Source organism: Balearica regulorum, chromosome 3 (assembly GCF_011004875.1).
Source record: "Balearica regulorum gibbericeps isolate bBalReg1 chromosome 3, bBalReg1.pri, whole genome shotgun sequence".
Lineage (NCBI taxonomy): Eukaryota > Metazoa > Chordata > Aves > Gruiformes > Gruidae > Balearica > Balearica regulorum.
The window spans coordinates 96940053-96967358 of NC_046186.1; the positions used below are offsets into that span (position 1 = coordinate 96940053).

The 27306-nt window shown below is 37.5% G+C and overlaps 1 protein-coding gene across 4 annotated transcripts in view; it reads left to right on the top strand.

Annotated features, from left to right (window-relative positions):
• Positions 1-27306, top strand: part of SRBD1 (S1 RNA binding domain 1) — a 131343-nt gene that overhangs the window by 31366 nt on the left and 72671 nt on the right. For all 4 annotated transcript variants that reach the window (XM_075749083.1, XM_075749085.1, XM_075749084.1 and 1 more), the window contains 3 exons: positions 1914-2071; positions 3253-3343; positions 4404-4511. In XM_075749083.1, coding sequence (XP_075605198.1) covers positions 1914-2071; positions 3253-3343; positions 4404-4511 — 357 coding nt within the window. The remainder of the gene's footprint in view (positions 1-1913; positions 2072-3252; positions 3344-4403; positions 4512-27306) is intronic.

Consider the following 27306-nt stretch of genomic DNA (forward strand, 5'->3'; position numbering starts at 1 on the left):
ACCTGCAGGACTTGCGGCCAACAGGCTATATGGATATGAGAAATGTGCATGGGTTCAGTTGGACAGTTCATGGATAGTTGGTTACGGGCTCCTGAAGAGACAAATCATGTCAAGCTCAGGAAATACTCTGAGCTGGAGATAGTTGGAGGCTATGACAAGATTATGGGACAGGTATACTAGTGCTGGCTGCTGTATCGGCTCCCTGGGCAGCTGCTTATAGCTGTGCTTGGAGACAGATTACTGGGATAGAGGGACCACTTACCTGACCTAGCGCAGCCATTCCAATATTCTTGTTTTCAGTGGTGGCAATATACAGAGTGTCTGCTCTTTGGTGCTGAGGGCACATTTGAATTACAAAGGAGTCTTGGATTGCATGTATACCCTTCACCATCTCACTTTAAATCACGTCTGTCTTGTTTTTGTATCAAATATACCAAATTAAAAAACATGGGGATATAGGGGAGCCTTTTGCTGTTGCATGCTTCCTTAGAAAATGTTCAATGAATGATGTGTGAAAAAGAATCTAAACCTATCTCCAGACAGCTTTACAAATGAGAGGTAATGAGGACTTAACAGTTCTTTTTGTATCACTGTGGGATGAGACAGGGCTGAGCTGGTGGTTTGGTTGGATCCTGGGCAAACTCAAGTCAGGTTCTTCTTCCATATCTGAAAATTGCTCAGAACAGCTTTGTATCCTGTCATGTCAAATAGCCCTTATGAGGGTTGTATTTCAACTGTTTGTAGCCTGCTTGTGTCATGCATTGATTGACCTAAACAACTTGAGTAATTTCCCCCCACCCCGTTCTTACAGGGTTGGTTAACTGGAATGCAGGTTTTTTCTTCTGTAAAAATAAACCCACTTTTTTCAGTGTTGGGTAAAAGGAAAAGGAGAATAAAAGCCCTGGCTATGCTTTAAGTAATATGAAGGCTTTACTGGATTGCTGTTGCTTGCCTAATTGTTGTAGTTATTGACGATGTAATGCAGCTGAAAATGGCAATGAGTACCTGCAAAAGGGAAAGAAAAGAAAAACAACTTTGTGTCCCCATTACTTTTTCAATTTTGCTTTTTTTGAATAAGATGCCATACCATGACAAAAATACTTGTCCTTATCAGTCATTGTCTTACTGGCCACATCTGACAAATAAGACATCATGTATCTTGTACACCTTCACTCAACAAGACTGATTTGTTCATTTGTTTCTCAAAACACTGCAGTAAGTGTTCTTGCTTGAAGGCATCAAAGTCCATCCTTGGTGCACTAACTCACTTCTTTCTGTTGAAGAATGTGGAAAGAAAAGGTAGGGAACATCATGACCCTGTCAGCTTTCTATTTTGGCTCTCAGGAAGAGGGCTATCCTCCTAGAAAGACCTCAAGTCTACGCACTTCTGTGACTGTTAAATAACGTAATTCGTAGATGAAATTAAATGCCTCATGAGTCATGGTGTATTAGTAATTAATTGGATAGGCCCTCCCAGTTTCTCTCTAGTACCTCTCAGCCTAAATGATCATACTTTTTTTTTCTCGGGTAGTGATTTTTCTCCAGAACTGGGCAGCTGTGATGAAGTGAATCCATGCTGCCTTCAAATCTACTTTTCTTTGCAATTATGGATCAGCTTTGATGGGAAGCTGTTCTCGCTCAAAATTATGAGTTGATGTTTGAATGTTAGTTGGTATGTATATATTCTTATAGCTGTTTCTGTTATACTCTTTATGTTGATTTACTTGCTTAGAACCAGAATGAGATGATCATATAGCTGATCCTTTTTTAAAAAGTGTCAAAAACTTGATTGGAAGTATAGTATTTAATTAAAGATACTGAAAGCATGATTGGAAATAGTCTTACAACTTAGGAACAATTTGAAAGCTAATTGAGGGGAAAATGTTTTTCTTTTTTGCTTTCATCTTTCTAAGATCAAAGTTGACATCTGATGCAGAGAAAGAGTCTGTGATGATGTTTGGCAGAAACCTCCGGCAGTTGCTTCTGACCAGCCCTGTGAGGGGCCGTACTTTGATGGGAGTAGATCCTGGCTACAAACATGGCTGCAAGTTGGCAATTATTTCACCAACCAGTAAGTTTCAATTCCAAATATTTTTGAAAGAGCTGATAAAAATACATTCATTTAGAGGAAAGGATAGTTTCAAAACCTACTTTTTTATTGAATTGATTTTTTTTTTTCTTAAGCTGTCAGTATTTTCCATGCATCCTGTCATGCAAATTCCTTTCTTCAGGCTTAAGGTTAAGTTTCTGGCACCTGGATTCCAGTGTCTCCTTTGGTGTTACTCCTCTCTAAAATAGAATTTAAAATCCCTTTTGCCCTCTTGAATACAGGTTCAAATAATTGTGTGTCTCAGTAGTTAGCAGAGAGAACACCTGGCATTTTTATTGTTTAACAAAGAATTTGAATTTAAATACTTCCTATAACTTCGCTTTTTTCATGGGTAATATTTTGGACATCTGGACACTTTATCAGCCCTTTTTGTTTAGCAGTATGTGTGTTAATGTGAGAAGTCAGAAACATTGTATTTGTAGAACTTTTTAGTTCAGTTTTTAGACAGATACAGAACAGAGCCTTTCCAGTTCATCCTGGTCTAATCCAAGGTTATGTACCTCTTTAGGCTCATGTGAAAATGGTTTGTTTTCCTTTTATTTTGTCATTGCTTTTTTTCTGAGAGTATGTCCACCCAGGGTGACTGTAAGGAAAGATGTGCTTAAAATGGCAGTAAAGGTAAGGTAAATGGTTATAGCTTGCATTGCTGCACAAAGTATTGGTACTGGTTAATACAGAGTTATTTGCAAATGTGATAGATGGGATGATGGCAAGAGCTGGCATTGGAGTTCTAGAGCTCCTGGACTGCAAGTCCTGAGACTGCATTCCTAATTTTCATCTCTTTACTGGATCTGTAAAATGTACTAGACTAGAGCAGTAAATCTTCTGCAGTGAATTGCTTTTCTCTTTGATAATATAATACACTTTATTTACCTAATATGACTGGGTGCTCGTTGTTTCTTATGTGGATCTGTCCCCAGGGAACTAGAAAACATATCAACTCATTTTGCTTTGGCAGCCAAAGCATTTTAGTCCTCTGCCCACCATACATTTCTTCTAAGTGGATACAAAAATAAAAGGGAAAGATGGCTTATTAAGAAGCTTTCTTTGTGAATCATCAAATTAACTGTAGTAGTTCCCCAGGATATAGCTTTTGGATCTTTGTGATTTTTATCAAATGGCTTTGCTTTTCATTGTTCTAGGTCAGATACTCCATACCGATGTTGTTTACTTGCATTCCGGTCAAGGATTTCGTGAAGCTGAGAAGATAAAGAGGCTTCTGCTACAGTACAGGTATGCTAAACAAACTTCCATTTATTACTCTTACTAAATGTAATGAAAATTTTCACTATATAAATACTTGCTTTTGAGTGGAACAATGATTTAACTGGAATTATTCTTTTTTATGCAGTTCAGAGCTTATTTTTCTTTCAGTCTATGTTCGTGCTTTTACACTATGTATATGTTTGAAGCCTATGAAATCAAGCCATGGGTATGACTAAGGCCGTATGCTATGAATGTATCCCCGTAAAGCTCTGTCAATCCATTTATTTTTAGGAATAGAAATTAACATTCGGCTAAGGAATAAGTTTAGCCTCACTCTTCCTACTCCATCCCCCACAACCCCCAAACCACACATCGATCATTCCCTCTTCCAAAAGCCACATTTAGTCTTTGGAAAACTTCTATAAAGCAAAGGAAATCCTGCTCAGGTAGATCTCCAGACGGACTTGCAAATAGGGGCAGCATGATTAAAGGGTTATTGTATCCAACTGTTTTGGGATCCCCTGTGGACAGACATCTGGTCCACTGAGTCAGCTGCTGCACTGCCACAGCATACAGTCCAGTTTGTCTTTAAGCATTAGACTGGCTTTAAACAAGGTGATTTGATGGCTGACTGGCTGTGGTGGGGGCACTTGGAGGCAATGACCTTGCAAGCTGTTACAAACTATGATGTTCCCATTAAGGAATTAAGATTCTGATTGCTTGGGCTTCTCCCCTTTTTCATGACTCATAACAGATCAGGGAAATACGAGGTGAAAAGGTTTGAGGACTGTAAATAGCATTGCATTTCTTTTCTGAATAGGAAGTATCATTTTTGATTTTTCTGCAGATATTACCACTGTTCAATTCCATTGCAAATGAGTGAAAATTTTGACTTGTGTCTTGAACTATCACATTGAAAACCTATTAAGCACAATGTGATATTAGTAGGAATATGTTCTCATTAAATCTGAAGCTTGTGTTTTATAAAATAAGATGTATTGGTCATTGTTGTGCATTGAACGCTATGTATGGAAAAGTCTAAAAGAATAATTAAGAGTAATTGTTCATCTTTTTACCCCATGCAAAGCTGTAGCACTGTGGTGATTGGCAATGGCACGGCCTGCAGAGAAACAGAAGCTTACTTTGCTGACTTAATTATGAAGAAATATTTTGCACCACTGGATGTTGTTTACTGGTAAGATTGCTTTGCTTGCTGTGATACTCATCTGTTCAATGTATTTTAACTTAGCAGGTAGTTTTAAATGTAATTTTTTTGGACGTGTTTCTTTTTATTGCCTTGTCTGTCTTTTTTGAGTCAAGCTTGACTCATCCTTCTCGCCAAAGGAAAATGGCTGTTGCTCCTTGGAGCATGAAAGTAGTTCTCCCGAGTCAGTAAGAGAGACTCACTGAAGCATTTTATTTTCTCTTCCTGAGGCTTGCTCCATTGCTATTATCATTGCAACAAACGTATGTGAGAATAGCAGCTCAAACAGCCAAGGACCTGTATTTTGGCATTGTGTGCTCATTTCTTGATAAATGAGGTTTAAATGCAAATTATAAAGCTTGCGTTGTCTGACTATGGTATGGAATGCTTGCTAATCCTATGGCTATTAAATTGTCTGGAAATAAATATTGTGTTAATACCTAGCAGAAAATAGTGAAGGTATTTATCCTCTTTAGACTTCAAATTTTATCCATTAGTTTGGTGAATTCAACCTAAGCCATTCTGCTGTTGGTTTGGGTTGAAACTGTGCTATATCACTTTCTTTTCTCCCGTGTAGAACTACTCATTTGTTGGTTGTGTTTTTTTTTTTAATTCACCCCTTTGTTTAAAGCATTTTCAGTCATTTACCTTGGATTATTTTTTGTGCTGAAGTTTAACAGCAGCATTTACTTTTCACTGTCTTAACATACTGAAATAAGTTATCTAAATTTTTAAAAAAGTTATGGCCTTTCTCTTTTCAAACTACTATATACATTTAATGGAGCCTTTTCTCCATAGATTAGGAAGTTATCTTATAGAAATGTTCAACTAATGTATTATTCCTACTAACTTAGGCTATCATTTAATTGCACTTGTTCTTTGTTTTGAAGATTTCTAAGTAAATTTGCTCAAGATGTGATACATAATTCTCCTTTTTATTACATGACATATAGTAGGGTTTTTCTGACTTTAATTGTTTACGAATGAAGGAGGTTGTTTAAGCTTCTGAGAAATTAGTCATCCTCTTTCCTGAATTCAATTAAAAACTAGTGGATTTTTAATGATTGTAGAGAATGGAAAACACTTCATACTGTGTGGTTTTTGGCAAATGTTTAATTTCACTGTTGTTCACTTCATATAGTTTAAAAATCCATTATGTTGACATAAGCACTTTGAAAGAGTAATAGTAATTTTATTTATTGATTGATCATATACTACAAAATATAAATAACTATTTAGTTTACAAAATGTAAACTACTATTTAGTTTAGTATTATTTATATAACACTGTGGTGGATGGTTGTCTTGCTGTGTTTTACTCTTTTGCTTTAATATTTTTCTCCCTGTTTATAGTTCAAGATTACAGAATTTGCAAAATAATTATCAGTATTGGGTTTTTTTGGCCAGTAGAGCTACCGAGTTCTTGGAACTGATAAAAGCCCTTGTGAAGTAGGAATTAGTATAAATGCTTTAAGGCAGAAGTCAGGTTATCAAGGTGGGGTTTTTTCTAGTAGTGACAGATAATTTTTTAACATTTTACTTTTTCCGAGACTTGTTGTGATATTTGTAGGAAAAATATATGAATGCAGTTATTTAACCTGGCACATTAATTCCTGGAAGTGAAAATTAGCATCATCGAAAGCATTTTTGCTTTCAGAATGTATTTATATTGTTAATGGTTTTCTTGCGCTGTGCTCATATATGGTGAAGAGCTAGTCCCTACTTCAGAATTTGTATGCAGAACACTGAGGTACTGCATATTAAAATAAAAATCAGAAGAATGTAATTAATTTTTTTTACTGCATACTATAGGTGACACTTGATGCTGTTGAACTTTGCAGACTGCTGTTTGTATGGGCATTTATGGATGTGGATTCATAAATAAGCTGGACTTGCAGCTGGACTGTCACATTTTGACACTCTTGACTGAGTTTTTCTTGAAGATTAGGGTTCCTACATTGCCCTTTCTGCTAAACTAGTTCTATGTGCATCTCATTTCATTCTCCAGTGTGGGCTTTCGCAGACATGCTGCTGAATCCTGCAAGATAGCTACTCTGCTTTCTAGCTCCAGAAAACTTTCTCCTTAATCTCCTTGGTATTTCTTAGTAGCAGAAAGGAATGGTGAGTCCAGACATGTACCCTCCCACTTTCAATAATCCAGTGAAATGCCTGAAATTTGTCAGTCTGAGTTCAAAAATGTAAGTGATACTTGCTAAATGAGGAGCAATTAGTACAGAATTATCATTTGAGCAATAGGTGACAGTAGGCATACATTGTGAGAACTGCTGTACCTCTTGAGAGGAACTATGAAAGATGGCTTGGAAGAATGTGCTCTGCTGATCCTCTTTTTTTAAATAAAGTCCCTCAGAGCATGTGCTCTCAGATTACAAAAAAACTTGTGTTTCCATGTACATAAGTCTTCTCTTGATTATGTTTTTTTTCTCATGATAGGGAAAAATGGGGGCTTGCTTTATACATATGCTGAATACAGATCTCCTATCAGTTCTGTGGAAATGCGTGGTATGCTTTTGCATCAAGTGATCTTTATAAATTGTTTTTCAAATCTCTAAGAAACAATTTAAGTAATGTTGGAACAGTTCATTTTTAAATCTCTGCTTCAACAGGTTGCATTTGTAACTAAAAAATGGATTTACAAATCAATTTAGTGTTTGAACTGTGGAAAAAACCCACAAACAACCAAAAAAACAACAAATAAAAAAATCCCAGAACAAAATAAAAACCCTCCAATACTTAAACTGTAAAATACTGTGTCAGTGGCATCTAACACAATACCATTTCCCAAGTATTCAGCTTCTTGCAGTAATGCGCTGAACTGCACGAAGGTGGAAATCCTTGCCCAGCAAAACAGAGCTCATCTCACTCCTATATGCAAGTTCCATAGTAAATACAATTGCCAATTGTATTTACGTTTACAATCTTTTTTCCTTAAAGGAGTCCAAATGTAAAGTGGCTTGGCAGATGAGGCTGGATTGTTTTATAGTCCTTTAAAACCAAAATCCCAATCAACTTCTTAAGCTGTCATTCAGAAAGGTGGCTGATGGAGAGGTACTACAGAGTTCATCTTCCTTGGCAAATAAAGCTTGTAATATGATAGTACTTAAATTTTTTCTTGGAAGTGAAGAATAGGATCAGATATTATTATGTTAAAAAAATCTGTTCATATTTGTATGTCTAGTTCATGATACAGAACTTGGATTATACATTTCCAGGGAAAGGAGACAATAATAGAGTTTGTAATTTTAGAAAAAGTGCATGCAGTCAATGCCTGCACAAATAGTCTGGACAGGTATGCACTCTAATGCAGGTTAATAACCAGCTGAACACTTAATTGTTTGCATGTAGGTGCAGTACGTGCTGAAATATGCTGAAATGGTCTCTCTACTGCTAAAGTCCTGTACGATAATTTCAGAATTGTGCATGAAGTTATTCCTTGGCTTCAGTATCTCGCTCAAGTGGGCACTTAACTACAGACTTAAATGGGAACACCCTTTCACCTTCTTTCAGTTCTGTGGCAAAATCAAGTTAACTGATTCTCACTTTGTTGTACCAGTATCAAAAGAGACTTCCAAAATAATTTTCTTCATTTCAGGTTCCCTTAAAAACATTACAATATTTTATTTGATGACTGCTTTGCCCTTTGTCTTTTTTTAGTGCTAATAAATATATGAAAAGCAAGCAATTAAAATAACAAATCCTCAGCAATGGCAAGTACAACTGTGTATAGTTTTACTGACGTTTTCCAAAGAGAGGACAAATCAGTGATGACAGTAGAAGGAAATGAGGCATATGGCAGGATTTTTCGTGTGGCTTTAAAACCTGTCTGGACTCAGTTTGACAGTTTTTTCATTTAAAGCAAATATTTTTCACTATTTTTGTGACCAACATGCTTTCAGATACCTACATCCAACCTAAATAACTGGAGGACTTTTTTTTTTTTTAAAATGTAGTTTCCCTTTTAGAGCTATGTTTATTGACTTAGATTAGGACTGGACTAGAGCCCAGAGACAGTCATATCTAGTCTTCACATTTTTCGTTACAAATCAGTTTTCGTTACAAGGTTCAATAAATATTCTTGATTATTTATGTTAGTTCTATTGTGAGTTCTTGCCAAAGATACATTGTATTGTAACCAAAACAGATGTTCTGTTTTAGACAAGTGTATTTGTTTTAACAGGACCAGAAATGTAAATGATACAACAGTGTGTTCAGCATTAACATGGTAGATGATGAACTTTTAGGATTTCGTTGGCCTTTTTGGATTAAATGAAAATCTTGAAAAAATATTTCAGGAATTTCATTCTGTATTTTGATCACTGCAACTGTTTTTCTTTGATTGCTGTTGGTGGTAAACATCTTGGAAATGAAAGCTAGCTGAATGACAGGCAAACTGAGCTAGAGCAGGACAACACAAACAGCTCAATCATCATATCTGGAAAAATAAAATCACAATTTTTTTTTCAGCCTCAGTGATTTCATTGTCACAATACAAACATTCTTACTCGTCTGACTTTTTTTTTTATGTGCTTGTTAGATTAATGCACACTCAGAATAAAGTATTTCAGCTCATATTTAAATGAAAGGTTGATAGGTACATGAATTGTTAATAGTTTTCAACAAGCAATAAATGCAGCCAGGCAAGTGTATTTTTTTTGTTGTTGTTGATTTTTAGGTGGCTCGGTGTTTAATTTCTATTATACTTAGTTTTAAACTTGATACAAAATCCTTTTCTGCCACTTTCAGCAAAATCTTTTCTTGCTCTTGAGGGTTTATAAGCAACGTAATTAATAATTTACTGCTGTTTAAGTTCAAACGCTTCTGTACTGTGACAAATAGGGGAAAGTCTGTAATGTCTTGTAAAATTCTCATTGGGTTTTCTTTAATGTTTAAATTGTCTGCTTTAGAATACTTAGAAATGTTCTGCTAAGGTAGAATAGGACTGTTTAATACCTTTTGAAGTTGGACCTTGGTGGCAAGAAATTGATTGGGAAATGTTTGTTCTACAGGATTTTAGGTCCACTTGTATTTTATAGGTGTCTGCACATGCTTTAAATATCCTTTTCAATTTAAATGTGTGTTTTATGTTGTTGAATATCTACATTATACTCTCTCAGCTTTAACAAATGCCACTTTCAAGTTCCATGCCTCTACATTTCTAATGTTACACTAGCTTAATTCCCATTACTTTTCTGCTTCATAGCACTCGCAGTTTGAAAGGGACCTAACATTTGGGTTCACATTATGATAATTAGGTTTCAAAGCAGTGTGGGGGGATTAAGATGTCTGAAGTCTAGTTGCCGAATAAAGTTCAGAACTACTTGTAAAACTTGTTTGAGTGGTTAACAGAAGTGGTTTTATTTATTCAGTGCTCATGCAGCATTAATCCGTATTTCATCAGGTACCCACAGCGCTGTAACTCTAGATATGACCTTGGGACTTACTTTACCCCATCTCAGTTTTCCTTATTAATGTGCCATGAAAGAGGTACATGAAAGATAGCCAACATCAAAGCACCTTTTCAAATAAAGTGGTTGATATGAATCCTCTGGTATTTAACACTGTCTGTCAAATGTTTCAGCTGGTTTGCATCCTTTTACAAGCTATTGCTTGCTGCATTAATGCAGTTGTTTCCAGTCTGTTGAGAGTACAAAGAGGGGTAGGGATATGGGAAACTTTATTCCTATTTCTTTTTGATTATATTTTCTTTAAGCTGTTATTTTTGTCTGTTAAGCTATATAACTCTATTGATGACACATTTCCATATGTGCACCTACACACCTTAGGTCATTAGATGTCTGATACAGAAGGTAAACAGTAGTTTGGAAAGTTTTGGCAAAAGGAATACATATTCGGCAGAAACAATGCACACATCTGAAATGTGCACTGAAGAACCTTTGTTCTGCTTTCATCTCTTTCAAGCTCTAGTGGAGTCATGAGAAGTCCTAAAGAATGAAGAAATAATTTGTGGAACAAACAGGTTTAAAATCTGTGTGAAGAGGACATGGTCAATGAAACCACTTTAATTTGTAGTGATTTCCAACCAAACTGTTTTCTGGCCCTTACTTGAAAGTTACTTTCTGTTGTGATTATTTATCACAACTGAGTAAGAACTCATGATCATGCATGCTTCAAATGAAAAATTATGTTGTATATGTTTATATTTACATGAGACAGTCTGTAAATTGGAACCTCTCTCAGCATAGAGACTTCTTTCTCCTGCTACTCTTGGTTATTCATAACTTTAGGTAGTAATTAATCTGTTTGGCACATGAACTGTGTCAGCATTCAAAACAGTATCTGATGTGTATTCCTGGTGCATCCATAGACTGATATCTGTTGAGCTGAATCCATCCTATATTCAAAAGGGAAATCCAGAAGTCGTCTTGGATTTTGAAGTAGTCCAAGAAAGCAAAGATTCCTCTCTGCCCCACCTCTGTTGCTTATTTTAAAAGTTTGCTGTAGACTGCAGTACCATCTCTAGCCGTGTTTTTCTGAGGGAATGAGAAGAAATGAGTAAGCAGTGAAGATACAGTGTGACAGGTGAAATAGGAGATGATAATTTCTGGCTTGTATAGTATCAATATGAAACTTTTTAAAACAAACTTCTAAGCAATACACTTGACTTAATTATGGAATACCATCTTTGACTTCTGTTTTGGGGAAGTAACCACAATTTTTAAGATGAGAACAAGGACTCATTTGGAGTATGTCAATGTAGTTAAAGAAATTATGAATTACTTTATGCTCAGAAAAAGAGTAAGATATACGTGGAGTCTAGACTTTAGCAATGTGAAGGCAGGGGGTCAGGAAGTAAATGTAACTAGTGGAAGAAATCTAAATCTTGACGAAAAAGTCTATTTTTCCAGAACACTAGGATATATCGTTTGACTTGGGTCCAGGGCAATCTATGGGAAAATAGTCTTGGGGGAGAGAAGAGATTTATTCATGCAACTTTCCTTCTATGTTTTCTCTTTCTAAGGGAAAATCATAGTAACAGTAATATCAAACAGTGATATTTAAATTGTTTTCTCAATGTGTAATCTCTTCAGACCTTTAAAGGATACTAAACAAACAAAAAATCACTGCTGTAAAATTAGGGAAGATTTTAGATTTCGAATAAAAATGTACTGATCTCTAATACACTCTTGCAAATCAGATAATAAACGTGAGAAATTTATCATAATAATTCCTCTCCTCCCCCTTTGTTTTTTAACAGAGAAGTCATTTTTTTATATTTAGGGTTGCAAAATGACTTCTCTTTTTTCAATTTTATGTTCTCCACTGAGTAGTAATTTGTACACAGGCTGTTTCTTTGTAGATCTTTGTTATTTTCAGATAAACCACATCTTTATTTTTAAGATAATCAGCTAGAAGACGTCTGGTATTGCAGTACAACAGAAGTCGGGTGAAGAGGGAAAACCATCCAAAAATATTCAAAAACACAAAACAAGAACATGTTGGAAAGGTAAAAGGATATTGAGAGACTTTGGACAAAGGATATGCAATGAACAAGTGCTACCCTTTCTGCACAGAGTGCGCCCGTCAGGTCCTCTGGGAACAGTTTTGGAATGTGTGTATTGCATGGAGTATATTTGTAGAGCAAGAATTGGCATTTCGTTCCTAAAGCTCGCTTAAAACAAAATCAGATTTTCACCAAACGTGTAGCAGTGATTTTAATGTTCAGCGTAGAACTACTAAAACCATACTGTGAGCAGGGCATTTTATTTTTGAGGTGTGTTTGACTCGGTAGTAGAAGTCTTTAAAATACTATTTCTATCACTTAACATTGTATGTTGGTCAGTGTTTCCAATGTAATCTCCTTTCTTAAGAGCTCTCTATGATGGCAATGAAAATTACTCTGGCCTAAAGTCTCGTGTTCAAGGCTACTCCCAAAGCTCAGAAATAAAGAAGGATATAACAAATTTAAAGAAAAATGGATGACTAGATCTTAAATTTGCTGGACTGCTACAGTGAGATGGAACTAGTTCATTTGAGTGTCTGGTAATTTTTAGGGGCTGGGGCACCTAAAGGCTTTTTTTAAGACTGAAATTGTTTAGATTATTATTTAATGTGGTTACAGCATTTAAAGTTTTTCTGTGCAACTTGGTCAACACCATAGGGTTCTTAGCAGTTTAATTTCAAAAAAGATTTTGAGGAATATCTTTAGTGGAATGAACATAAGGCAATATTATAACATGCCCACTTCTCAATCAAACCATCCTTCCTTGTGATGGCTGTTGGCTCATTTGCATGATGTTGGGAGTACTGGTAGAGATATCGCAGGATGAAATTTTCAAGTCATTGTCTACGTCTGAAAGGCGTGTAGGTCTCCGCACTGTGTGTGCCATCTTGTACTTCTTGGCAGGAGAAGGCAAGGAGCCTTTTGTTCAGAGGTGTCTGAGTGGTGGCCAAGGTCTAGGGATGACTCAAGGAATGCAAGAAGCATGAGGAACTGGGTAGCTGGTGGAGGAAGCAGTGCGGAAGGAACAAGGGTGCAGGCAGGGCATAAGGGGCAGGGCAGTTCAAAGGTACTTCCTCTAGACAGAGGCACTGAAGTACAGTCTGTGGGAGCTTTGCATAGCTTTGAGCTCATCTGAACTGTGTGTTCCTTGACTTTTCAATGCAGCGGGTTATGTGGAGAGAACAGTCCCCTCTCCTCTTCTGCTCTATTCCCTAATAATTTGAGAGTGTGAATGGGTGGTGTACAGTCCAAGCTTAACGCTGAGGTTTGGACTTCAGCTGAAAAACGTGTCCTGATGACATGTTACCGCTTCTCGGAATGAGCGTTGGAGACAGGCTCTCAACAGCTGCATCTATGAGCCTTTTCCCAATACTCCTTTTATTTATTTATTTTTAGCTGGAGTACGCTTGTTCCATGTAACTCCAAACTATGTTTTAAAATGTTGTGTGTTCATCATAAGGCTTAGAAGGTTAGGTTTGGGTCAGTTACTGTGAGACACCACACAAAGGAAAAAAAGGAGTCATGCTCCTTATGCAGCTGGGATTGTGAAGGTTTAATGATGAGCCCTAAATGTTCCAAACTTGGTATTGATACTGATCTCAGACAAACCAGAAAAGCTTAGACTTTCAGACAAGCTGCTGCAGCACTGTTTTAAGAGCTTCCAGAATTAGCATGTAGTCTTAGGTAGCTTTTTTTTCCTTAAAGTAATAGTATGTGTGGTCACCTCCATTTCTTTCACAATGAGAGCAGAATGTAATCAGATTTGGATGTTACCTGCTCAAACAGAAGCCAAGAGAGGTTAGATAATGACAAAGCTGAACGATGGTGGATCTTTGATGTATTTTTTTTATTTGCAGACCCATTGAAAATTCACTGGTGGCAGTGCAGAATTCACTCCAGAGACTGTAAGCCTACTGACAGTAGGCCAGTTTCTTCCATGTCCTTGGTGAACCTATTGGAAGAAACCTGTGAACCACAGGTTGAAAACCTCTGGGTTTGTACCTGAAAATAACAAAAAGTAGAAAACCCCAGAAACTTCACGTTTAACATAAGTGAAATTGTGCATAGGAAATCCTCCCTCTCATTTGTATTTGCAAAACTTTGATTACAGAAACTTGTAGTGTGGTTCTTGTTACCCACGTCTGTGCGTTTTACGCTGCTAGTCTTTACCTGTTGCCTGAGATGAAATAGCATGGCTCCACACTAGTATGTTATCACCATGCTAACAAAATCTTTGATACTGATAAGTGAATGTAGATTTGAACCATTAAAATGTTAATTTATGATTTGTGTCAATATCGCCTTTGTAAAATAAGTGATGCTTTTGGTATTTGGAATATTGCGCTATTATCCTCTTCATACTTAAGAGACATCAGAAACATGTTTGTGTGTTTTAAGCGATTTTGTCATGAAATAGCTGTGGCAATTGGTAAATTTTCACTAGTAAAGATTGGGAAAATTCATTTAGGCTCCTCAATGTTTAAAAAAAAAAAGCTCCAACAGGAATTACTTCTGGAATCCTGTCAGAACTTAAATTAAGTGGATGCATCCAAATATAGTGTGTGATTAATATTGAGAGTATCCAGATTAAAATGATATAAATACAAGATGTATCCTCTGATTTGTGAGGTACTAAGACTGAGTGTTATTGCACAGTCTGACCTGGTTGTATATTTGGATAGTGTTTTGTCTTCAAGTAGACATTCTGTACGAACCTAATGGAGAAGTAAGCATTTTTCCATTTGTGTGGTTGCCGGTAATATGTTTTTACTTAAGTTGAAATCCTGCCAAACTTCGTACCTATTCATTTGTGAAGCTACATTTGGCGTTCTGCATTTCAGCTCTTACTGGGCTTCTTTTATTGTTGTGAGATGTGATATACAGACTTATTTATTTATTTGAACTTAAACTGTGCTATTATTGTTGATGCCGATAGCAGAAGCTTAGGTTAGGTGGTTAGACTACATTAGTCTGTCTAACACTCTGCATTAGATTCCTTCATTTCAGTGGCTTTTAACTGGCAGAGAGTTACCTTTGGGATGAAATTCTTCATCCTAGATCTCTGTTAGAGAGTGCACATGTGGGTTGCATATATGTCTAAATAATAATTAGAAATGTTAAGAAAATGGAGTGAGCATATGCACAAATGCTGTTGTTGTTGGGAAAAGTTTGTTTATTCTTTGAAGTATCAATACTGTTGAGATCTGGTAAAAACGAAAGTTTGTGGGCAGCTCCAAAGTTTGGATGGAAGTCTCCCTCTGAAAATATGTTCAGGTTTGGTAGTAGTGGTAAACCTCAGGAAATTGCTACTTGTACAGCTACTAACAAACTCCCCCAGTACTAGGAGAGCAGCTATTACAAACCTTGATTTTATTTTTTTTTTTAAAGACAAAATGGATTGGATTTTAGGGTGATTTGAAAATTAAACATTAATGACCCCTAGGTGTCTGATAGCCTGAGAATCTTCCAGGACTGAAAAGCAAATCCAACGTGTCTGTCAGTAAAGCAAGAGCTCTTTCCCTCTGCAGCTACATAAAATTGTCATTTCTATTCCTAATTTCAGGCTATTGGCTCTTAGGACCCTGTTGGCAGGGCAGGAGTGAGCACCACCCGTGTTGCACCTTCACTTGGAGTAATTTTTGTGTGATACTGAAAATGGGGGCTATGCTTGCCTGGTCTCATTCAACTTTTCTTATCAAGAAAGTGTATGGCAGTCTTTTAAAAGCTTTGTGAATGACATTGAAAGAAGCCACAGCAACGGGAGATGCTTCAGCATACTTCTGATGTTTTCAGGGCATGAGAGGCAGAGAATATAGACATGCTGTGTGTCTCAAAGGGCCTTTTGAGTAGGTTATTTCAGTTTGAAAAGGGATTAGATTTAGGTGACTGCAGTGTCAGACGGTTGTAACTGAAGGTGCCTGTTGAGGATAATTCCTTTCTATAACTGGATCCCAGCAGTTTTGTCAATGATGAGTAAGTGGAGGGAAGGAGAAACGATCCATTTGTCGTGGTGGGTGATACTGCAACGAGAAAGAGCACGTCTGAAAGGAGACGGCAAAAAGCACGAGCTACGTGAAGCACCTTCTCCTAGCAGCGATGGCTGGGAGCAACGGGCAAGTGGAGGGGAGAGCACAGAGGAGAGTGGTGCTGATTTTCCTGTTCCCTTTCAATTTTGGGAGATTTGTGTGGCTTTGGTGGCTTCACGTACAGTTGTAAATGTAATCACATCAGTCTAGCAGTATTGTACATTAGTTGTTTTCCTTTCCTTCAAACACCCAACCTTCCTGAAATTGCTTACGTAGAAATAATGTTTTCACTTTAATTTTGTTTGCAACTGCAAGTAATATAACAGTTTCTAATTATATCAGATTATTTTATGTAACAGCAAATACTATTCAAACAGCTCAGTTGTCTGTGGAGCTTTCTAAATAAAAAAAACCTGGAGGTGCGGGGGGGAAGATATGTATCTATATGCAGTTATAGTTACTGCTAATATTAAATTGGCTTTTCAAGTAAAACTTCTCTCTCAAACCTAAGTAACTTTTATATTTTCTTAAGCATCTTTGGCAGCTAAGGCAACATGCCTACTGCCTGTTCAGTTCTTTTATTGGGTTGAACTAGAACTAACACTTGGATAAAATACATTTTGACATTTGAATTTGACATAAATGTTTCAGGGAAACAGTTTAGACATGCATCTTCCACGGGTGATTCTCTTGTCAGCATTATGATGTTATACTGTAAATATACTTTGGAAGTGGGCTTTCAGTAAAATCAGTGATGCATTTATTACTTGTTCCTGGTCTATTTTTCCTCATTGTGTAAAATCACAGCTCAAAGTTACTTTGTCATTTTTTTTTTATTAAAGTTATTTTCTAGAAGTTAGTTTGTCATTTTTAAGTAAATCAGACTGGATATTCCTGTGTTACTTCTCAGTGATTATCTCTCTGCTGAAGGAAATGTTAACTCTGATCTTCTGCTATAAGAGTAAACAGAAAGAGACATTGTCAATTTGAATGTTTTAAAATGAAATAATTTTGAAATCATGATATAGTATCCTTTTAATATATCCCATTTCTTTAGCTAACAACAATAAAAAAAATACTTTTAACGGAATGCTTAATTCCTTTTAAAGGAATGCTGAAGGCTGTTCTCTGTTCCTCTTGTTTTCCCCTTCTCCTGCGGGCCCCGGCTGGCTCTGCCGGCATCCTGCCGTCTCCTTTACCTGCCTGGCCGCAGACGCTCGGTGCCTCCTCGGCCGTAGCCTTCTCCTTAGGGCAACTGCCCAATCACCACTTGGTGTTTCTGGAGAAGAGCACTTGCTGGGAAGGCAGTGCTGCTGAGCGTTATTAGCCAAGCAAGTTAGGGGAAATTATTTTTCCTTTTGCTGGCTTCTTTTGTGATAAAGCGGTTACAGTAGGTTGCAGGTTACGGGACTTCTGGCGTTAGCAGGAGTAATGTTTTCTGATTGAGGCAGGGTTTTGAGTAAAGGGGTTGCTCTCGTGTGAAGTGAGAAGAAAAAACTGGCGGCCTCTAATTCCAAGCAGATTCTCTTCCATTTTATGGTCTGTAGGGAATTTCTTCCAGGTTTTTATAAAGTGAAGATACAGATTAAATGTTGATTATAATGGTTTGTGTAAATATGTTTTATTTGATATACAGTGCAGAAAGTGCAAAGCTGATTATTTTTTGGTTGACCTTAAATACCAGCATTAGGAAGCCAAGCTAATTTGTGGTTAGTATTAGGTTGTGATAAACTAAAATTTATAATTGGTGCAGTGAACTGTAGGGGAGATGCTTTCTTTATGTACGTTGTCTTTGGGTCATCTGAAATACCAGCTTTTGCACTCAATACAAGTTGAAGCTTTTAATGATTAAAACAGGTCTCGTCAAAATTTTAATGGAGTATGTATGGTTTAAGTTCAGGTCTACTCCTTGTAAAGCATTTGTAAGTTAGTTTCCATTGGATTTAATGACAAAATATAAGTTTGGGGTCTCTTTACTGTGCCACAGTTGATAGAATTAAATTGCGTAAATCACACGGTGTTTGTGATGATGGTGATGTGAGCTTTTATGAACTTCAGAGGAAGTTAAGACTTGGAGTTTGTGAAATGTGTTTGTGGTTTCCAGGGTTTGATTAAACCCAAATCTAGGAAGTGCAGTTTGTGGTATTAATAATTTTAAAGTTTTATTTTAATTTGTAAGAAAATGTTTCAGTATCTTGAACAGAATTCTGAACATACCTGCCTTTGGCTAACTTCAGAAAATGATTTTCAAATATGTAGTTTAGAAGTATTTACATGGCCTTTTAGGATTAGAGTCTCCTTTATGCAATTTCATAAATTAGGGGGAGGGGGGAAGGAAAGTAGCAATTAGACTTTTAATATTAAAAACTACATTGAGACTTCCTTAATATAATTTGGATCTGAATTAGTTGAACTTTGATTTATGCTTACGCTTGGAAGCCTATCCTTTCTCTGGAGGGAAATATTTAATGTTCGTGCCTTGTTCTTTTGGTGGAGGAGGAGCTTGTTACCCCACCTCTGCAGTGGATGTAAGAAATGCTCTCAGCCTCATTACAACCCGACCAGTAAAAGCCCCGGAATGGTCCAGTGCAGTTCTCGGTCGTGTTGTCGCTATGCGACGACATTGGTGTGCAAATGTGAACTCCGTGCTGCTCCGGCCTGGGGCCGTGGAGATGCTGACGGCAGCGATAGTACTGGCCTGTCTCCTGGGGGCAGGCTGAGGACGAGGGTTGGCTCTGCCACCTTCCGCACTAGCCAGCAGAGCTGAGCAGGCGCCTGAGGGCGGAAGATGCTCTGCTGTATTAAAGGGTGCTGCTTATCCCACCCTGGCATATGTTCTCCATAACTCCCTGTAGGAGTTGTCGGCATCAGCCAGAGACCCTCCGGGCTCTTCGCTGCTGCGCTGCCATGGAGGCTCTATCAGAGAAACTCTTGTTCTCATCTGGACAATTATTGTTTTAGTATTGTGTTGTCTCTTCTTCTATAGCCCTGTTCTTCAACTTCTTGGGGTTTTTTTATTTTTTTGTGTGTGTTTGGTTTTTTTAAGTAACAGCTGTTAGTGCTAAATTTTTAAACTGCCATTAAAAAAAATTCTGAACCTCAGTTTAATATTATCAGAACCTCAGCTCTCAGCTACAGAGGATCCACGTGTCCCTGTTCATATGTTTTGGTTTTGGAGTCTCCATTCATGGAAGTATTTGAAACCTGACTGGACACAGCCCTGAGCAACTTGTTTTGGTGGACCCTGCTTTGAGTGAGGGTGTTAGACCAGTCGATCTCCGCAGGTGCCTTTCAACCATCGTGATTCCCTGGCATTCAACAGTTTCCAAAAGCTGAAAGAGTCATTCCAAGACCCTTACTCTTTGTTGCTGGCTTGTCTTGAGGGATCCAGACATAAGAATCTTAACGACCCATCCAGAGAAGTAGGTGTGGAGTAGATGCCTGTTCCCCACGTGATAGGGTAACCATAGACCCTGCCGACATTTGCAGGTGTAGGTTCTGATCATCAGCGCTTTCCATGTAATGCTCTCCAGAAGACTCTTCAATCGAGTTCCAGCAAACCTTTCTTTCTCGCTGCCCAGATATGAATTGGCAGGAAAGCTTTGAAATAATTTGCTTTCCTTTTGAAGTGACATGTGCGGTGAGGAGAGAGAACAGAGCTTTGAATGGGGGAAGGAGGAAAGCAGTAGTTCAGTCTAGGATTTTGGTTTTGAGTGGAAGTTAGGCTGTTGATGGATATTTTTTTTTTTTTTTTTGCCTTTGAAGAAAAAGCTAAGTATGAACTTCCTGGTGCAAACTTTGTCATCTGCTAGAGAAAACAACATAGTTGTATTTGAAAAGGATGAGTCAACAGTTTTACTTGTGTTAGTGCCTTTGCTTAAAATCGTGTAAATGTGACCCGCGACTCCTCAAATCTCGCCAAGAGACTTTCCCGTTATAAAATGGGGGGGTCAAAAAGAGGGATAACCTGGTTAAAAAGATGCATGTTCCAAGATTTTTTTTTTTCTGCAAAATATTTGTTGTTGGACAAACATATATAGATGTATAAATATGTTAATGAACCTTTACACTATTGTAAGATACTTTATTGCTAGAATTACAGGTAACTAAGTACTGTGTAATATACCTGTGACTGGAGAATCACTTTAAAAATTGTGGTGTAAAAAGTAGGACACGAAATAATTTAGCTGCATTTTATGATTTAGATGTAAGAATAGCTCTTCAAAAGCTAGAAAGCCATCTAATCCTATGTTTTCATATTTGGCTAACAAAAAAAAAAAGATTATTTTATAATTGGGAGGGGGTGCGGAGTCCAAAAGGAATTGGTTAGAAATGAAGCATAAGAAATTTCAGTCTGTAATTTTTTTAAGTGTGTATAACTGGATGAAAAACGTGTTTTAAATGAAGTGGTCTTTCAGCATATGTTTATGCCAGTTCTAGTGATATTACTCATGGAAAATCTCCAGTGTGGATCTGTCACAACCTGAGGGAACAAATTATTCCCTTTTAAGAGAAGGGGGAAAACAAATATAGCACTACCTAACTGAACTTTTATTTCACTAATTCCAGATATTTATTTTTGTCAGGGTTTTTTCCCCCTTTTGGTTACAGTCTTACTAAAGGAATTTGTTTTCTGTAAAAACATGCAATTCATGAATCTATTTCAAGTTTGTGAGGATTTGGTGGTTATTTTTTTTCTTTTTTCACTGAGGTTATTACATACTTCTGTTTATAATACAAAATGAGATGGTAGCCACTGTTTTAAATGGTTAAAGGATAAACAATAATATACCTAATGTTTAGCTCACTTTCATTGGGAGATATATTTGATTCAGATTAGCATTTCTTACTGTAGATGCCCAGTGGTTCCATATGATATCGGTAAAATAATAATATTTAAAACTATGACAATGAGGAGCACTAGAAAAGACATGAAAGAACCCTAGAGGCCTAAAAAGAGAAAAATGTATAATTTAATAACAAAGCACTCAATCTACTTTTGTTGCTCTGCAGACATTTGAGTTCGTCTTCTCACCTTTAAATCTGTATCTGAGATAAGGTAACTGAGCTATTAAAATATGCTTGATAAGGTAAAGCAAGCTTCATTTGTTTTTTGTTGTTAGTTTTTTTTTTTATTGGGATGAAAAATGTTACCTTTTTCTGAAGAATGAGTAACCTACTGTTTTTCTTAACTTTTTTCTTTTCTCTTTGTTGCTATAATCCTTTTCCTACTGTAATGCCACAGTTCCTTCATAGGTGATTAATAGATTTTGCTGGAAGCACTAAACTAGTACCTCAACTTTACAGCCTTTTTTCCAGTGAAGAAAAACAATTTCTTTGATGGACAGAATGGAACACATTTTGATCAGCGTCAGCTTTGAGTAGTCATAAACTAGAGTATAGGAAAATGTCAAAGCAAACTGTTTTTTTCCTTTATTAAAAAACTAAAACGAAACAAATGAGGACTTTAAAATTCTAAGAGCACTGCATGATTAGTTTTGCAGAAATTATTTTTGAGAGATAGCAGCATATAATTTTGATCAGGTCTGCATGAAGGTACCATTTACTTTATGTAACATTTGCCTCATGTATATCGAGCTGGAGAGTAAACACAGGAGGCGAATGTATCTTTTGTGAACTAAAGCAGACAGCTTTTTTTTTTTTTAGGTGAATTCCAAATCAAAGTAAAGTAAGAAGAAACAACACAGCTAGAAAGACATGGTCAAACTTTTATTTGAGGTGTTAAATACTGAGGAAGTTTTCCTGCCAGCATTCATTCTGATTCCAGAATTCTTAATGTGGAAAACCTGGGTACTTCAGAGTTCAGTAAACTGTGCCAAGAAGTGTCTGTAGGTTAAAAATATTTAATATGATGTCTTCAGATACAGCCTAGATATTAAGAGGGATGGGAAAGGAACAGAGGAGCGGCAGCAGAGGATCCGTGATTCCCTCACACTGTACAGAGAGTCTGTCTACGTTGCGTTGCTCAGCCCAAATTGTAGGGGTGTAGTTGACTCCAGCCTTCCCTCGCGGCTCTGTGCTGGGGAGAGGGTGGCTTGCTAAGGAGGCATCGAGTACTGAGATCAGTGGTATTGTAGGAAGGGGGCAGGGGGAACAGAATAAAGCCTGGCTCGAGCCAAAGCTACAGGTCAGAATTTTGCATGAATCAGGGCTGTGGAGGCTGGACGGCAGCACTGGCCGGGCTGCTTCCCAGCTGCCCAGAGTGAGCTTTAAAGAAAATGACAGCTGCTGGAGGTGCCATTCTCCAAGAGGCATTTTGCTCCATATGTTGTGGTCTTGTCCAGTTATGCTCCACTCTGGGGACAAAGTCTCCATGAGAGTTAACGTGACTCTAAGCTCCAGCCTTTAGTCTGGCTTAACTAACTGCGTTTTACCCACAACAGTTGCTGCATCTGTGTTGCCTGTTCTACCAGATAAAAATGATTCCTGAGAGCGATTATAGTAACTGAATAGCGTGTTCTTGTAGCCTTTCTAGGTAATTTCAAACTGTTTGCATGTGACGCTTCTTGATGCAGTTTTTATTTAACTAAATCTGAATGATCTATGAAGTTCACTGACAAATGAGCTAGTTGGGAGGTCTGTATTCACTGGAGGACCAGATGGACTCTCCTTAGTGGATCACCTGTCCCCCACAGGAGAATGGTGGTGTGGATGGGACGGTGCCTGCAATAGGGAAATGCTTCAGTTTGAAAATTAGGCAGGCATCAGTTTCCCCAATTATGAACTGTTGGTGACAACACCAAATACAAATGGTACTAGCAAAGTCGAGGTATTTCTTTTTCGGCAGGAAAGTCTTATTTGTTCCCAAAACCATATTTCTTGGTACTTTATAATGCTCCAACTTGAATAACTATGCATGAACATGAACTGCCGAGTTCCAGGGTTTTACCCTTTGCCGCTACTAATTCTAAAAGCAGCCAGGATGGATCTTCTCTCTTGCAAGATCCTACGTGGCTGGAGATGGGCTGGATGAAACACCAGCTTTCCCCATGTGCTATCGCTGCAGGGGTTTCTGTTGGCCGCACAGGACAGCGTTGGTGACAGCCGCCTGCTCTGGAACATGCAGCTTCCTTCGCTCTGCTGTTTCATGGTGTTGGGTCAGGCTTGTTGGCTTCCCCAAGCTCCTGAGAACTGGGAGGGACAGGGGCTAAGTAAGGCTGCTCGTTGAGCTCTTCAATGTGCAATGGTTTCGCTAGGCAATTTCGTTTCAATAGTGTCTATAAATATACAAAATATGAATGTTTAACATCACCGAGTGTTTCTCTTCTTTTTGAAGCTGTGACTGTCAAAATCGGTTATGTGTGTTTGTCTCCCTGTGCCCACCTCCCAGAGGGTAAAAAGAGGTTAGGTAAAAATCTCATCAATGTTTGGCTATATTTTTCTCTACTGTATGTACAATTTGTTGTTCTGAGATCACTGGGATAATTTAGTTGTGTAAAACTGCATGAGTGTTGGCAGGAGTGGTCTTGATCCTACCTGTTTTCATGCCTATTTTGTTTTTAAAAGTAGACTCTAGGATTTTCATTTCCCGTGTCAGTCCTGAAGCCTTTTTTTACTGTCCTTTATTCTAATGTTAACTGGCCACAGATAGGTAACTTTTTAACATATTTGAATATATTATCATTAATTCTACTAAGCATTACTTCAATGCTATTGTATTTCTCATCACATAAAATGTGCTTTTTTTTCTTTTTAAACTTGTCCTCTTACATTTAAGGTAACATATTGTATTCTGTATTCTATAATGCTACCCATATTGCCACAGCGCCTTTCCACGGTGTTGCTGCCGCAGGGAGAAGAGCAGTAGTTAAATTTTCTCTCTTAAGTTCCTACTGTACTGCTGTGTTTAAAGCAAAAAATAAATGACTTAACGGCTTTTGAGTTGGATGGTTAACTTGGAAGTAGATTCTGGACCTGGAGTTCCGATTTTAAAGCTCGCTGCAAGAGCAGAAAGGCGCTTCAACTCCAGCTGCTTTATGAGCAATGACAGGACCTGTTTTCTGAAACTGTCGATGAAAGCAGTGGGGGCAGTCACAGGTGACTGTCACCTTCAGTCTTGAGACGTGCCACCGTAGGTCTTTCCCTTTTCACTGCAGACATGGGGACATGTATTTCTTCTGGGGATGAATCCGCAGCACCAGTTTTTGTTCTGATAACAGCATCTGGCACTAGATTGATTTAACAGGCTATGAGGTTTGCTCTTTTCAGATATGCACTTGTACGGCAGCTTCTGTGCAGCTCTGACATGGCCACACGCTGCTGTTGTTTTTTCTGCCTCCTAGCACCACGTGTGAAGCTAAAGCTCTTTGACACCTGCCATTTGGACCCTTTTCTTACTGAAAAATGTCATCGTTTTCAGACAAGATGAAGACAGATATCTGATCATTCTTCCCTTTGCAGGGATGTTCTGAGGGCATGGTTCATACACAGAGGAATAAAGGATTCCAGGCCATGGCTATACAGTTAGTTTTATTAGTGTAGTACGGTAAGTAGTTTTTGATTCAGAGGTTCATAGAGTTATATCAAATACAGCAGAAATTAAAGCATGGTAACTTATTGTTATATTATGTATATGTATCTCAAACTTATTTCACTCTGCTGCAAGTAGCAATTGTCTTACTGCGTTAATGGCAGGAAACGTCACGCTGCTTTTCTTTGGGGAGGGGCATGATGGTAGTTGAGGAATTGAAATCAGAAAATTTTGAACTCTTCTGATTGTGCAGGTAGTGACATGTTTTATGTGGGATACGTTTTCTGCATTCATCCAAATCTGGAAGTTAGTAGAACTGGGCTGCATTTTCCAAAGTAGTAACTTTTTAAAGGGAGAAGCTTTTTAAATCCTACAGCACAATTGCATCCCCCATATTCCTGAAACCTGTTTTCTGCTAACAAATAGGTAATCAGGTTGTGTGGCTCAGAACATAATTGTCCTTATGTTTGAAAAATCCTTTCATTATGTTTGATTACAGGCAAAATGCTCTTAGAATCTACAATCAACACATAGTCCTCTTTTATACTTCAAAGCAGTGAAAGTTGAAAATGTTGGGCTTTGTTAGCCCTAATATTATCCAGCTTGCAGGGGAGTGGGTAATACTTGAAGACAACTATTTGAATAATTGTATTTTTTAATATACTTACAAATTTTTCAGTCTTTGTCATACATTTCTTCTGAGAGTTGGGTGCAGGTCTTTTTAGTTAAACTGGCTTTGATTTTTTGTATTCCTTTTGATTTCTTATAAAACAGACATTGAGGAATTCATGCATTTCATCTGATGTTGAAAGACTATAATTTGGTACTTCATTAAATTTTTCTTGTGCGTATTGTTCTTCATCTAAAGTGCATACTTCAATTCTGTGGTGAAGTTTAGTTCTGCATAAGCATACTGGAAAAATGAAAAATCAAATATCATTCTAAGACTTACTGTAAGATAAGTCGCTATTAATGATTTGAAGCAATGATACAAAGATTAGATTATCTTGCTGAACAGTGGTAGAAACAGGCCTAATTCTTTTTTCTTCAGTAGGTTCTAAAGATCTATGCTGTCTACCGAGAAAGCCACCAGCTTGACTGGTGCTAAATATCATTTGTGTCTAAACAGGAGAGAAATAATCCTTAATGCAAGGATGATTGCCTTGAAATTCTGTCATTTCAGAAGGTGCTTATTTATTGTCCCTGTTTGTAGGGTCAGCAAGCTGTTTCAAAAGTAGGCTTTGTGACTGGAAAGAGGTACTGTTGTTCTGTGTTGTAATTTGCTGCATGACAGAATTCCTGGTTTGAAAGAGTTTAATAATTTTTACTTTAAAAGTAGATTGAGTTGGTCAGGACAAGATTGCTTTCTTCTTTGTATGGTATCATTTCTGGTAAAATTTGTGAAATGCTGAGCAAACTTATGTTTGTTCTACATGGGTAGAAATGTTTACAGGCTTTTTTTGTCGTGAATTCAAAGCACTGGTTGTAAGCAGAATTTCAGCTAATATTTTTCCATGGAAACTTACAGAATGTGGCTGAGCAACAACATCGGTTCTGCATCACTGCTTATCATTTGATGTGCTGTATGAAGATACTTTGTGGGCTTAACTTCTTGTGTGCTTGGGAGCATCTGAGCAGGAACTGTTCTTTAAAACTGGTTACCCACTCTCCCCCCATCTAATTCTGACTCACTATGAGTCACTATGAGCTTTTCTGTAGTATTTTTGCAAGACAGATGTAACACCTCTTATCTAATGTGACTGATTTTGAAAGGTGGACTTCCACATAAGCAAAACTTGTGTGGTGTGTAGTGACTAAAAGTTTTGAATGAAGGAATGGAAATTCAATGAAAATTCCTTTCCTATTTAACAGTATATTTTGTCATTGGAAAATATATTTAATACTGGAGTATCTCCTGAGTTCTATATATTGTTAAAATTTAAAGCTAAATCTTTAGATTATTTAAAAGCACAGATGAATTGTATGGTTTTTGGCTTAGTTCTGTTGAATAATGATTGCTTTCTAGTATAATCTTTTTTCATGATCCATCTTCCTTTGCCATACCACTAGCTCAATGGAGCTGGGGGGAAAGACCAGATTTTTAATTTAATATCATCTGTCAGAATGAACAGGCTTTTAAAAATCTTTTCAGGCTTTTTATTCTTTGAATACATTATTGACTATATACCAGAACCTTTTTATCTTGCACTTTCATGACATATGTTCCTCATAAGGAAAAAAAAAAAAAAGAAAAAGTAATGGCTTAGCTGTGTCGGAGCCAAGGTCTGTCAAGCCTGGTATCCTATTGTTCCTGTGGCAAAGCGTGTGTGGCTGAATAAATCACAGCGTCTCGCTCAGCCTGTGCCGGGCTGCAGTCTCCAGTCGGCCGTATTCATCACCTCCCCAGCAGAAGGAACTGTGCTGTGCATAGTTAAAAGGACTGGAGTGCTCACGTAGACAAACGGGAGACCCTGGGAATGGCAGGTAACTGCCCATGATGGCAAGAAACCTGCAGCTTGCTGTTGGTAATGAGTTGTCAAAATTGTTTCTGCCATGGGCAGTGTCCTGCTTGACAGGAGAGGAAAGAGAGAGACACAAGTCAAAATGCAAATAAAGGGATTATTGCTGTTTCATCTGAAGAGCTTCTTTGACTTCCCTTAGGTGGTTTTCATTAGTCGCCAAAAAAGGCTATGTATAAGAACATATAAGAACAGACGCAAACATCCTATTTCTCTAGTACTTCCATAGCACTCAATCATTTTTGGCTTAGGCTCTTCTGGAGCTAGTTGTA